Raw genomic sequence first — 14833 nt, 5'->3', positions numbered from 1 at the left:
TGTAGGCCCAATTATCACAACAGGGGCCACCGCCGAAAATGTTTGAAAGCCTTTTCAGATCCCTGAACATCTTGGCTTTCTTCTCCCCAGGGAATAAGTGCTTCCATGATGCCACTAGCTCTGCTCTCTATAAATACGTCAGAGGGATAAACACCAGGCAGGGAGAGGAGTTGTTTAAATTAAGTGCGCCCTTTGGCACAAGAACAAATGGATATAAACTGGCCACCAACAAGATTAGGCTTGAAATTAGACGAAGGTTTCTAGCCATCAGTGGAGTGAAGTTCTGGAACAGCCTCTCAAGCGGAGCAGTGGGGGCAAAACACCGAACTGCATTCAAAACTGAGCTTGATAAGTTTATGGAGGGGATGGTACGATGAGACGGCCTACAATGGCATGGAGCCGATCTGCGACTGCTAGCAGCAAATATCCCCAATGGCCAGTGATGGGACACTCGATGGGGAGGGCTCTGAGTTACCACAATGCATTCCTTCCTGGGTGTCTGGCTGGTGAGTCTTGCGCACATGCTCAGGGTGTGACTGATCACCATGTTTGGGGTCAGGAAGGAATTTTCCCCCAGGTAAGATTGGCAGAGACCTTGGACGAGGGGGAGCGGGTTCACCTTTCTCTGCAGCATGGGGCACGGGTCACGTGCAGGTTTAAACTAGTGCAAATGGATTCTCTGTAACTTGAAGTCTTTAAACCATGATTTGAGGACTTCAGTGACTCAGCAAGAAGTTCTGGGTCTATTACAGGAGTGGGTGGGCGAGGTTCTGCGGCCTGCGATGTGCAGGAGGTCAGACCAGATGATCACAATGGTCCCTTCTGGTCTTAAACTCTATGTGTTCACTGCTCAGGTTGGACTGTGCATTACAGACATGGATTATCTTTAACTTGCCCATTATTATTATCCTGGTAGCACCAAGATCAGGGCCCCATTGTGCGAGGTGCTGTGCAGATGCATAGTGAGAGGCACTTCCTGCCCTTACAGTCTAAATGGGCAAGACGGACACAAAGGAGGAAACTGAGGCACCTAGGGAAAGTGACTTGCCCAAGGTCACACAGCGGGTCAGTCCCAGGCAGAACTGGGAATAGACCCCACATCTTCTGACTCCTGCGCTAACTGCTAACCCACGCTGCCTCACGTGCTCTGCTTTAACTCGGCCCGACTCCAACTCATTCGGTGGATGGCCAGAGCTGTGGCAGACGTGGCTTGAGCGGCAGCTGGAGCTCCTGGCTCGGTTTGGACCTGTTTGGGGTTGAAAGCCAAGTGAACGGTTTTAAGTCCAGAGCAGGAATGAGGCCGAGAAAAGCAGGTGACTTTGTTTGCTCCACTGGGAGTGGTGGTCAGAACTGCCGTGCAGGCTAGTCCAACATGACTTAAGCTCCTTTTCCCGTAGGCGAAGGAGAGGGAGCATTCCCAAGGGTCCAAGCACTGCTGCTGCTAATCTGAAGATTCCCTTAGGAGGGCCGGCCGCTTGCAGACATCCTATTTGTAGTAAAATCGACCTCTGCGGCTTCCTGTCAACGGCGCTTACTCCCACCTTCGCTGGTGGAGTAAGAGCGTCGATTCGGGGATCGATTGTCGCGTCCCAACGGGACGCGATAAATCGATCCCCGAGAGGTCGACTTCTACCCGCCGATTCAGGCGGGTAGTGTAGACCTAGCCTACCTGAAAGGGGGTTCCAAAGAGAATGGATCTAGACTGTTCTCAGTGGTACCAGATGACAGAACAAGAAGCAACGGTCTCAAGTTGCAGTGGGGGAGGTTTAGGTTGGATATTAGGAAACACTATTTCACTAGGAGGGTGGTGAAGCACTGGAATGGGTTACCTAGGGAGGTGGTGGAATCTCCTTCCTTAGAGGTTTTTAAGGCCCGGCTTGACAAAGCCCTGGCTGGGATGATTTAGCTGGGGACTGGTCTTGCTTTGAGCAGGGGGTTGGACTAGATACCTCCTGAGGTCTCTTCCAACCCTGCTATTCTATGATTCTATGACAGCTATGTCAGCAAACCCTTTCCACTCTAGACAAGGTCTCGGGATCGCTGCTATTTCAAATGCTCTGTTGTCCCAGCAATTGAGGGGATTGATAGAGAGCCTAGTTCTTACATACAAATGAAGGGTCTGACCCTGCAGACACTTAAGAAGGTAACTTCACTCCCATGAGTAATCCCGTTGAACTCAACGGGGTTGCTCCTGTAAGTAAATGTACTTTGCGTGCGTGAGCGTTTGTAGGATGGAACCTGTAATCTTGCATTTTAGATGTTCCCAAGTAATATCACGTGGCTAAAGCTAAGCACTCAATAAACCAAACTTGGTTTTCAGCTCAGCTACAGACAATTGAATTGACTGCAAGACCCTGGATGATGCTTTGAATGGCAGAGCCAAACTTCATTCAAAAGAAAATGACGAGTTAAGCAAACAGGCCTACGGTTACCATTGCCACTGGTGTTACCATGATACACACACAGAACGATGGAATGGAGTATCAGGGGGTGATCCACTGACAGCAGCATGACCAGCCTTATTACCTTCTAACCTAGCAGTACCCTGGGATGTTAATTGGAGCTCTCCTAATTTAGCAAGGCCACTCATTTTATTCTCCATTATAAACTCACATTAAACCCACCCATTACCATAATCACATTTCAGGCACCTCTTTAGTGGCTGTTTACATCACACACTATTTAAATTAACATCTGTACGAAGGCTTTCCCCATGCTGTCACTATAGGTAGCATTTCAATAAAACATTCCACATCCTCAACCACTTATTACAAACCCTGCTAAAACCAGTTACAACCAAAACATGGCCCCAGTATAACCTGGGCCCGGTCCTTGCTAACATCAGTTTTCCCATGTTACTGTCTCCAGCTTAGCTCTAACTTTTGCTCCCACTAACAAGCACAATTTCCCATCCTCCTCTTTTCTTAGTCTATCTTAGGCCAAACTCTAACATCTGCTTATTTCTTAACCTAACACATTTTATAGGCTCCAAACCCCAACTGTATTTGTGTGTGTGTTAGGCAGGGGTGAAAGTGAGCCGGTACGAGCCGGTACGGCATACTGGTAAGAAACCGGTACCAGCCCGTACGCAGCCCATGTTGGAGCTTTAATGTCTGTGACAGACCCAGACCAGTGGGGTACAGGAGTCTGGTAGAGGGCAAATATACTGGTCACTGGATGAGTAGTTTTCTGTTCCCTGAGTGACCAGAGCAGGGGCTGCACTAGAGTAATCAGGAACCTGCTAGAACCAGTTGAGGCAGGCAGGCTAATTAGGACACCTGGAGCCAATTAAGAAGCTGCTAGAATCAATTAAGGCAGGCTAATCAAGGCACCTGGGTTTTAAAAAGGAGCTCACTTCAGTTTGTGGTGCAAGTGTGAGGAGCTGGGAGCAAGAGGTGCAAGGAGCTGAGAGGGAGAGGATATGCTGCTGGAGGACTGAGGAGCACAAGCGTTCTCAGACACCAGGAGGAAGGTCCTGTGGGGAGAATAAGGAAGGTGTTTGGAGGAGGCCATGGGGAAGTAGCCCAGGGAGTTGTAGCTGTCATGCAGCTGTTACAGGAGGCACTATAGACAGCTGCAGTCCACAGGGCCCTGGGCTGGAACCCGGAGTAGAGGGCGGGCCCGGGTTCCCCCCCAAACCTCCCAATTGACCTGGACTGTGGGTTCTCCCAGAGGGGAAGGTCTCTGGGCTGTTCCCCAACCCACATGGTGAATCTCTGAGGCAAGAAAATCCGCCAATAAGCGCAGGACCCACCAAGAGAGAGGAGGAACTTTGTCACATATCATTGCCTCCTTTTGCCTCCCCGTGCCACCGACAGGGGAGGGCAAAAGGGGCAGCTGCCCCGGGGCCGGCGATTTAAAAGGGCCCAGGGCTCCGGCCGCCACTGCTCCCGCGTAAGAATTTAATATTACTTTCATCCCTGGTGTTAGGGTTGCCAGGTCTCCAGTTTTCGACCGGAACGCCTGGTCGAAAAGGGACCCTGGTGGCTCCAGTCAGCACTGCTGACTGGGCCATTAAAAGTCCAATTGGCGCCACAGCGGGGCTAAGGCAGGCTCCCTGCCTGCCCTGGCTCTGCGCACCTCCTGGAAGCAGCGACATGTCCCTGCAGCCCCTAGGCGCAGGAGCGGCCAGGAGACTCCACGCGCTGCTCCTGCCCTGAGCGCCAGCTCCACAGCTGCCATTGGCCGGGAACTGCAGCCAATGGGAGCTGTGGGGGCGGTGCCTTCGGGCAAGGGCAGCATGTGAATCCTCTTTGGCCCATAGGGGCTGCAGGGACATGTCATCACTTCTGGGAGCCACCTCAGGTAAGCACTGCTTGGAGCCCGCCCCGCACTCAGAGTCCGCCCCACACCCTGAACCTCCTCCCCCAGCCCTGAGCCCCCTCTCACACCCCAACTCCCTCATAGAGCCCACACCCCACACCTCCTCCCGTACCACAACCCTCTGCCCAGCCTGGAGCCCCCTCCCACTCTCCAAACCCCTCGGCTCCACCCCCCAGCCCAGAGCCCCCTCCTGCACCCCAAACCCCTCATCCCCGGCCCTGCCCCAGAGCCCACACTTCCAGCCGGAGCCCTCACCCCTTCCCTCACCCCTGCCCCAGCCTGGTGAAAATGAGTGAGTGAGCGAGGGTGGGAGAGAGCGAGCAACGGAGGGAGGAGGGATGGAGTGACCGGGAGTGGGGCCTCAGAGAAGGAGTGGGGCAGGAGCGGGGCCTCAGGCAGGGGGGTGGGGTAAGGGTGTTCGGTTGTCTGCAATCAGAAAGCTGGCAACCCTAGTTGTGTGTGTGAGAGAGATCCCCTGGCATTAAACATTTTTACTGTTTTTTGACATGCTCGATTTGTAACTTGACCTACTGCTACTACTTGGGGTTGAATTATTTGCTGTGACCACCTTGCTGGCCCAGTACAAGAGTACTCTGGTTCTAGCAAGTTCTTTCCATTTTTGTGAGCACTTCTATCTGTATAGCCGGTGGAAGAAAACCATAACCCTATTTTTATTGTTGCTTAAAAAGGGAATTAAATGTTTATTGCTGTAAACCATATGTGCGTTTCGATTTCTGTTGCAGTTCCTTGGTCTGAAAAAGGGAGTCCCTCCCCCCTCTAGATGGCAGTAGAGCATCACTTGTCCTTTGCATTTCTTCGTTTTGCTCTAAAAGAACTAGTGCACCTCGCACCTCTGCAGTGCTGCCTCCATGAACCAGGCTCCTCAAACTCATGAGACTTGGCTTAGAAATCATGATGTTTTAATTTGGCAACACTGGAGGAAGCCCAGTCATGGTTCCAGGGCCCCAGAGTGCTGAGTGCTGTTCAGACACAGAACAAATGATCACCTCATCATTTTACAGCTCTTCTCTTTGTAAGAACAGAGCTGGTCTTATAGAATCATAGAATATCAGGGTTGGAAGGGACCTCGGGAGGTATCTAGACCAACCCCCTGCTCAAAGCAGGACCAACCCCAACTAAAGCATCCCAGCCAGGGCTTTGTCAAGCCGGGCCTTAAAAACCTCTAAGGAAGGAGATTCCACCACCTCCCTAGGTAGGGTGACCAGACAGCAAGTGTGAAAAATCGGGACAGGGGTGGGGGGTAATAGGAGCCTATATAAGAAAAAGACCCAAAAATCGGGACTGTCCCTATAAAATCGGGACATCTGGTCACCCTATCCCTAGGGAACCCATTCCAGTGCTTCACCACCCTCCTAGTGAAATAGTGTTTCCTGATATCGAACCTAGACCTCCCCCACTGCAACTTGAGACCGTTGCTTCTTGTTCCGTCTTAGTTGACGCTGTGTGAGGTATTCCATCATCTGAGCCAGCCGGGCTCTAAAGGGGATTTACAAAGGGGATTTGTATAAAGCTCTTTAACGGGGTTGCGGGGGAGGGGGGAACTATGTAAGATTTAAAAGAACAATCACAGGTATCGCGACGCACCCAGGAATCCGTTTGTTTAGTAACAACTTTATGTAACCTACACGTATGACCAGTACAACAGATGCTATTCTGTCCCTGCCAGTAGATAGCTCTCTCTACATAGACGAACCGTATACCCGGAGACGAGATTTTGTAATGGGAGGCGTGGGGGAGGGAGAGGATGACAGTGGTGGGAAACGATGGTTACCTGCTTATGGAAATAACGCGGTGGGTTTGAGACCTTTCAATTGCCTGTGTTTGTACGAGTGGCGGGTCTGGATGTGTATATCCCTTACCTGCGCAGGGCTCTGGGCCCACCACCAGACAAATAATACCTAGGTTGATTTGCAAACAGTTTATTTTAAAGTATGTTTATTTGTAGTGCTGCTCACCCAGAAAATGAGCACCTCATGAGGGGCCAGCTGTGACAATGCTGATTTCAGTGACTTGCCCAGCATCACACAGGGCCTCTGTGCCAGAGGCAGGGACTGAACCTAGTTTTCCAGTGGGGCATTCAACTGTCTTACACATAAGACCCTCTTCTTTCTTCCCGCAATCTCCTGCCTCATTTGCTGCACATTTGCCACTTTTTTGCAGCGAGAGTCAGGGAGCCTACAAACAACAGCCTCCTTCACTATACAGCCCTGATTTCATTCATCCGGCCTGTGCATGGAATGGGGCAGGGCTCCTGTGGGCAAAATGGTATGTGGTCATGTAATCAAAGATTATAGCATAATGCACAAGTGGGCAGAGTTAAGGTTATGCAATCCACATGCTTTATACCACAGCATTTGGTACTCTGAGTCCTGGGAGGGGCCAGGGATGCTCAGGCAATATTTTATAGGCTGATCCCAATCATTGCACCCCCTTGGATACAGGCTACAGACTTGTGTTTCACCGGCAACGGAGAGGACCAGTCAGCTACTGCCCCAAGGGCTGGAAGCTGCTAGCTCGGGAGCTCCCCAGAGTGTTTGTTCGCTGCCAGGGTCTGAAGTGTTTGACAGGAGTGTTCTCGAGCTCGGAAGAGTCCAGGTGACTCATGGTCACACTACTCCGGTCACACTGCAAAGAAGATCAGAAGGGAATGCGTTTTGACGTGTGAGCTGATGTACAGAAAATATGTGGAAACCTTAGATGTCAATGTTTGAAACAGAAACAAAAGGGGGAGAATCAGGGAGGGATAGCTCAGTGGTTTGAGCATTGGCCTGCTAAACCCAGGGTTGTGAGCTCAATCCCTGAGGGGGCCATTTAGGGATCTGGGACAAAAATCTGTATGGGGATTGGTCCTGCTTTGAGCAGGGGGTTGGACTAGATACCTCCTGAGGTCCCTTCCAACCCTGATATTCTATGATACCAGAAACACCAGTAGACTTACGGTCTGAAAGCTTTTGTTTACAAGTTATTCATAGTATTCCATATTTCATATGATTTACAAGGTGTTTTGTGAGCATTTACTAAGAAAGTGGCTGCTGCTTCTCCAAGAAATGACTGGGCACTATGACCCTCCATTTCTCATGGTTTTACACACAATAGCTCTGAAGTTTAACACTGTGTAATGCCTTCTGAACAGACAGCAGTCCGGCCTATGCTTCAGCAAAGAGTTAAGCTCTGAAGAACACAGCACCTACTATGGCCACACTATAGAGACTGATAAATCAGCTCTGAGAGAAGATCAGAGAGCAATGGGTCTGTATGTGTGTGTGATAAAGTGTGTTCTGTTGAAACGATGCCCTGAAATATATGTAAGACAGGAAAGTGCTGCTGTCAGGGTGGGTGACACCAGGAGGTTTACAATCTAATAGCTTTTCTTTAAGAGTTAGCCAGAAGTATTCCAAAGACCATTTACAGGGCTGGGTGTGTATTAAATGGTTACTAAGAAGTTGTCTTTCTCCCTTTGAAGCCGACTGGGAACTAGAATCACCTACATTCAGGGTTTTGCATGCAGTAGCCATGAGGTTTAACTGTGTGTAATGCTTTCTGGAAAGACAGACTCTGGCCTGTGATTCAGCAAAGGGTCAAGTTGAGGTGCAGGACAAAAAAACAGGAGCATAAAGGTATGGAAAATACTGTCTCGGTACCACCTCGTCCATTACAGTTGTCCACGTAGCCTTAATTCTGGCGTTTCCTACCTGTCAAGAATTCTTTTAAAAGAGGGGTTGGCTGGAACAGGGGATTGTCTGCAGTGTGTATATATATATATTTATATATTTATAAATATATATAAATAACAGGGTATATTTAAACAAATCCCGCTTCTTTTCACACAGGTGAATCCCTTTAGGGACAGAATTTGCCGAGTGTTCTCCATGGACGGCACCTTTACGTTCGAGGATGTCTTAGGCATGGCCTCTGTCTTCAGCGACAAAGCTAGTCCCCGTCTAAAAATAGAATATGCCTTTTATATTTACGGTAAGAGGTCCCACTCCACCAGCAGCAAGATTTAACAAGCCAACAAAGCGCCAAGCTGTCCCCGGGGTGCGTGGCGAGATCGTGCAGGGTTTCATCTGGGCTCCCGGGACACAGGGTTTTACTGTGCCGGTGTTGGGACAGATGAGTTAGCTTTTGACGGGTGCGTTTTAATAACCCATGTGCTTAAAGCCTGCAGCAGCCACTATTTTATACATTGGAACAAATAGGCCAAGATTTTAAAATGTAATGAGTGGTTTCGGGTGCCCGACGTGCGCCACCTCCAAGGGGTCAGGTTTTCAGTCAGTGCTGAGCAGCCCTTTGAAATGCAGGCAGTGACATGCCCCTGCTCCTCCCCACTCCCTGCCCTTCGCGTGAGGCAGGCTTCTCTGTGCCTGCTATGGATCAGCTCCCTGAAACCAACAGCCTCTGGCAGTGCAAACAGTGCCCTTCAGGTCTCGAGGCCTCAGAGCATCTCTGGACACTCACAGAACTGCCAGAAGAACAGGGCACGCTGGCCTGTAAGGGCCAACTCAGGATCAGCACTTTGCTTCTCACCACAGCCCTGAGATAGATTGATAGTGTAAAGAAAAACAGGCTTATTATCAAAGACTGGCGAGCCAAGGGATAGTGAATGAGGATATGGGAAACAAATGGCTACATGTGAAACAAAATCAGACCATGCTTTCTAGACACCAGACTTGACTAACAAGTCACGCTCTTGTCTAAAGAAGCTTTTCTCATGCAAAGTTCTTGCCACAGCTGACAGAGACCCTTTCTCATGAAGCAAAATCGCTGTCCTTTTTTTCCCTCAGTGAAGGGTGCCTGGGCCTCCCCTTTGGCCCTCCATATATACTCAAGCAAACCTTTGATATGCACCTCAAGATCAGGTTCTCTTCCCCAGTTGGGTTTCTTTTCCTGTTATTCTTTCTGGAGTTCTTTCTTACACTCACTCATTTGCATTCAGTCCAGACTGGTTATGGGGAACCCATTGGGAAGGAGACAGTACTCAATTTACATGAAAACAGATAGATGGGATGGCAGACACTGCCTCTTTCATCACCTCTTTGTCACCTTGGCTGATGCCTAATACCTCGATGCAGACTTTAACAACATATTTTCACTCTATGTACATAGCTCCTTATATAGGATCTGTACACACATTGCACAGTGATATCAATGGCTAGCGTGACACCAGCTTCCATTTGAGACCTCACATGATGTTCTTTGGTGCACCTTAATGTACAACCAGAATTAGGAGATTCATAGAATCATAGAATATCAGGGTTGGAAGGGACCTCAGGAGGTATCTAGTCCAACCCCCTGCTCAAAGCAGGACCTAATCCCCAACTAAATCATCCCAGCCAGGGCTTTGTCAAGCCTGACCTTAAAAACCTCTAAGGAAGGAGATTCCACCACCTCCCTAAGGAACCCATTCCAGTGCTTCACTGCCCTTCTAGTGAAATAGTGTTTCCTAATATCCAACCTAGACCTTCCCCACTGCAACTTGAGACCATTACCCCTTGTTCTGTCATCTACCACCACTGAGAACAGCCGAGCTCCATCCTCTTTGGAACCCCCTTTCAGGTAGTTGAAAGCAGCTATCAAATCCCCCCTCATTCTTCTCTTCTGCAGACTAAACTATCCCAGTTCCCTCAATCTCTCCTCGTAAGTCATGTGCTCCAGCCCCCTAATCATTTTTGTTGCCCTCCGCTGGACTCCGCTGTAGATTCCTACAACCCCTCTGCACCCCTTGGACAGGTGGCGTTAAGAGGTTCTTGGGGCACCCCGGCATCTTCAGTTGGGTATGTAAGCATGCAGGCACCCAGAATTACCTGTCACTTTGGAAAATCTTGGCCTAAATTATTATTTATTATCTGTATTACTGGAGCACCTGGGAGTCCCAGTGGAATTCATGGCCCAGCCGTTGCCAACATCAGAGCACTTTCAACCAATGCCAGATAATACTCACCAGGCATTGTGATCATTAAAATGGTGTGAAACAGGCTTGTCTGTGAACCAAATGACGTATCACCTAAGTGGTGCCCCAACATTTCTAGGCATGGGTGGTAGATGGAGGGAAAAAAATACACCGATGTTGCCATTATGACTATATGGACTAGGCCAGATCCTTAGAGGGTGTAAATCACTGACTTCTGTCTAATTATATTGTCATCACCACCGTATCTACTCACCTTGCACTTATTCATGGATTTTGCTTTCTCCTGTGAAGTAGGGAAGGACTGTGATCACTACCTCACAGAGGGGGAGCTGATGCACTGGGTAGATGATGGCCCAGTTTTTTAAAGGCGTTTAGGAGTTGCTATGTTCAGCATTGCAACGCCTAATCCTTTAAAAAATCTCGGCCTAAGTGACTTGTCCAAGGTCACACGGGAAGTCTGTGGCTGAGCCCGGAATTAAACGCAGGTGTCCCGAGACCAAGTCCAGCACCTGATCCACTACGCAAGCCTTCTGTGCCTAACGTATGTTGATTCCGCTATGCACAAGTTGCTCCAGCAAAGATTGGCGGGAACTTAGACTCAGAAACGTTCTTCCCCACCCATCTTTTTCTGACGGTGTTTGGCTGTGTCCTCGTCACCCACTTGTAGTCAGACCCCGCCTCCTTCTGAGGGGAGTGCGCTGCCACCGCACGCATGCCGCCGATGGCTCTGAAGAGGTGCCCTTGTGCTGACCAGGAGCACGTCTTCCTTGTTTCCATTTCCAACGGGCAGCAGTTACGAAAGGAAGGATGGCTACCAGCCTGCACGTTCCTGCTTCATCAGGGCTATTTCTACCCCCTCTTTGGGGCCCAGGCCCACAATTCCACGACCTCGGACTCCTCCTAAAATGGTCCCCACCTGGAGCAATTCCACAGGCGGGGAGGGATGAGTCCTGCCTTTGCTTGTGAATTTGCTCAGGGCCCCACCACTTCAGCCAAGCGCTGAGCTCCTAGTTATGGTGGGCCCAGGGTAGGTACCACAAAGGGAGGGGGTAAGGAGCATAGAGAAAGGGACAATATTTAGACTATAAATAGGACTGGTCAGGAAATGGGATTTTTTTCCCCATACCAATTTTGATTTTTTTTGGTGAAAAATTTCAAGACCAAATTATTGCAGTTCTGAAATGTTGCCGTGATGCCTTGTGGAAGCTGTACTTGGGAGCCTCATGCTCCCTTTCTTCTCTATAGGCCAGGCTCCCTGGTTGGACTACAATTCCCATGATGCACCACAGCCTCTTCTCTTGGAGAGGGGACGTGTTGCATCATGGGAGATGTATTCTGGCAGAGGAGCCCAGCCCATAGAGGAGAATGGAGTCCCCGAGCACCTGCAGCAGTATATCCAAATAGAAATATTTTGATTTGGGGACATTCTGTTTTTCAATGAACATTCAAAATGTTCTGTAGACCCAAGACACTTTTCAAACACAAATGCATTTAATGAGGCCCCAATCTTCCACTGAAAAACAGTTTCCATTGAAAAATTTCCACCCATCTTCATTGTAAATTCTGTTTAGACGCTTTGGGGCAGGGAACATGGTTTTGGTCCGTGTTTGTGCAGCGCCTAGCCCCATGGAGCTCGGGCCTCCTGCCGTAACAAATCGTAACAAAACCCCAGGTCCCGTTAGTCTCCTCACTACACTTTCAAATGGCTCTTGCCAGCAGATTTCAACGAGAACGGCTTTATCGACGAGGAAGACCTGCAGAGCATCATCCAGCGACTGTTAAACAGCGACGACCTACTGGAGGAAGAGCTCGTCACACTGACAAACCATGTACGTGTCCACGTTCCTGCTATTTGATTTGTTCACGTGGTATCCTCTGTGGTTTCACGGTGTTACCAATCGTGCTGTTCTCGCTCTTTCTGGGATGGATGGTTTCACCTCTAGCCTCATACCTTATACAACACCCGCTGGGTCAAAATAAACACAGCAGCGCTAATCCTTCTCTCTCCTCTAAGTCCTTTGTCTGTCTCTCTCCCATCCCATCCCAACAGGTGCTGTAGGAGGCCGACCTGGACAATGACAACATGCTGTCCTTCGCAGAGTTTGAACACGCCATGTCGAAATCGCCGGATTTTTTACAGTAAGTGCCATTCTTGTGACGGGTGTTTGAAACAGAGAAGTGGGAGGGGTGGGGGGAGGACACAGGAAAAGTAAAAGGGGTTCATGTTGTACGCCAGGCAGTTGTCTCCGCTTGCCTCCTGCCTAGATGTTGGATCGCACTGTCCTCTAAGCAAGGGCTTACATGCCATTGGAACCATTTACCAAGGGCCGGGATGGATACTCCATCACTGGCATGTTTAAATCGAGATCGGCTGTTTATCTGAAAGCTCTTCTCTAGGAATTATCGGGGGGCAGGTCTCTGGCCTGAGCTACGCAGGAGGTCAGACTAGAGGATCACAATGGTCCCTTCTGGCCTACGAAAGTGATGCCTGACCTTGTGCTAGAAAAAACAGGCTATTGAAATATTACAGGTGTCACGGATCCACAGGATCAGTGCTATGATCCCAGCTTTGGAACGGTCTTTAGGAGGCGCCCCTGCAATGTGCCAGACCCCCAAGGGGTCTCACTCTTCCTCTGGTGAGCGTTATGCACCCTCACCACCTCCTTAGACTGATCCTCTGGGGCCCCAGCCCTCCCCTTTCACACCGCGAGCTCTGTTCAGCGGGTCCAACTGAGCCAGACTCCTGGCAGAGACTTGTCCGCTCTTCAGGGATTCATGCGCCCAGGACTGCAGTGACACTCAACCAGTGCTGTCAGCAGGAACCCAGCCTAGGAAGCCTGTAGGTTATCACGGAGATCGGCAGGTTAAGGCATAGCCCAAGCCCACTCTGGTTAGCCCACAGCCCAGCCAAGCTGTAGTGACCCCCGTTGTTCCAGTTCTGTCTGTCTCTTCTTCTGACCCCCTTGGTCAGTTCCCAGAGGAGAGCCCCGACTCATTCCAGCAGCCAACGCTTATCATAGAAGCATAGAATACCAGGGTTGGAAGGGACCTCAGGAGGTATCTAGTCCAACCCCCTGCTCAAAGCAGGACCAACCCCAACTAAATCATCCCAGCCAGGGCTTTGTCAAGCCAGGCCTTAAAAACCTCTAAGGAAGGAGATTCCACCACCTCCCTAGGGAACCCATTCCAGTGCTTCACCACCCTCCACCTCACACCTTCCCAGTGCTTTGTTCTCCCACTGGGCAATGTTGCTCAGCTTCCCTGCCGAGAGGCGGGGAAATCCTTCTCCATTAGGGTTGTTGGGTGTTGGGGATCAATGTCCTGCTGACTGGCTTGGCCATTGTCTTCTCAGAACCTCCATTGATATGAGACCGTTTTTTTTCTCAATGATCCATTCAGGCAGCGAGGCGAGATTCATACCTGTGCCCCTGGGCCTGGTCTACACTAGAAAATTAGGTCAATTTAACTACATCAGTCAATGGTGTGAAAAACCCACACCCCTGAGCGATGCAGTTAAACTGACGTAATCCCTGGTATAGACAGTGTTAGGTCGACAGGAGAATTCTTCCATCAACCTAGCTACCATCTCTTGGGGGATGGTCCGAGAGAATCCCTCCCGTTGGCCTGGGCAGTGTCCACACCGAAGCGTTGCAGCAGCACAGCTGTGCCACTGGAGCACTGTAAGTGTAGACATGCCCTTAGCCTGCCCTGAGAGCAAACAGCCTCCCCCCACCCCCGCCAACTGGGTAACAATATGAAATATGGGGAAACTGAGGCACACATAGGCGTCATAAAAATATTACAGAAAATTCCCATTTTGTCACATCAGGCAAAGGGAATCTCACCATGTGGGAGCAAATAATATTCTGAAGGCCTAATCCTGACCTCTGACAACACTGGGCCCTCTGGGTTACGCTGTAGGGCTGAGTTAAAAGCAGCGGATCTCAAACTCTGGGTCGGGACCCCAAAGTAGGTTGTGACCCCATTTTAAGACTTGTTGGGACCTGGGGCTGAAGCTGAAGGTGGCGGGGCTCGGGCTCCAGCCCCCTCTCCCCCCTCCCAAGGTGGTGGGGCTTGGGCTCCGGCCCCCTCTCCCCTCACCCAAGGCGGCGGGACTGGGGCTGCGGCCCCCTCTAACCCCTCCCAAGGTGGCGGGGCTCAGGCTGAGGCCCCCTCTCCATCCATCCAAGGCGGCAGGGCTCGGGCTGCGGCCCCCTCCTGGGGTCATGTAGTAACTTTGTTGTCAGAAGGGGGTTGTGGTGCAGTGAAGTCTGAGATCCCCTGATTTAAAGGCTGGAGCTGGGGCAAAACGAATCCAGCCAATAGTTTCCTCCCCGAGACACGAATTCATGAATCTGTCAAGTCCACCAAATAGTTTCGACCAAACTGAACAACAGAAATGTTTTGGTTTGGTTTCGTCATTACCAAAACATTGAGAATTTTTGGGCTGGAGTCACAGCTGAAGACGGTGCCGTTGCTGGGTTCTTGTCCGTGCTACCCCAGTGGTTACTGCACTCACCTGGGATGCAGGAGACGTGGGGTCAATCCCCCCTTGCCTGACATAGACAAGAGGTTGGA

The 14833-nt window shown here is 50.3% G+C and overlaps 1 protein-coding gene across 1 annotated transcript in view; it reads left to right on the top strand.

Moving 5' to 3' along the window:
• CIB4 (calcium and integrin binding family member 4) overlaps nucleotides 1-12398 on the top strand; it is a 47427-nt gene extending 35029 nt beyond the window's left edge. Inside the window, 3 exon segments of the mRNA XM_026658334.1 lie at nucleotides 8175-8316; nucleotides 11975-12084; nucleotides 12306-12398. Of these exon segments, the coding sequence (XP_026514119.1) occupies nucleotides 8175-8316; nucleotides 11975-12084; nucleotides 12306-12398 (345 nt within the window).
• The last annotated feature ends 2435 nt before the right edge of the window (nucleotides 12399-14833 follow it).

The sequence above is a fragment of the Terrapene carolina genome, unplaced genomic scaffold, assembly GCF_002925995.2.
Source record: "Terrapene carolina triunguis isolate 2854851 unplaced genomic scaffold, T_m_triunguis-2.0 Scaffold427, whole genome shotgun sequence".
NCBI classification, from domain to species: Eukaryota; Metazoa; Chordata; order Testudines; family Emydidae; genus Terrapene; species Terrapene triunguis.
Note: the sequence above shows the minus strand (reverse complement) of the source record. Positions and strands in the feature narration are given on the sequence as shown.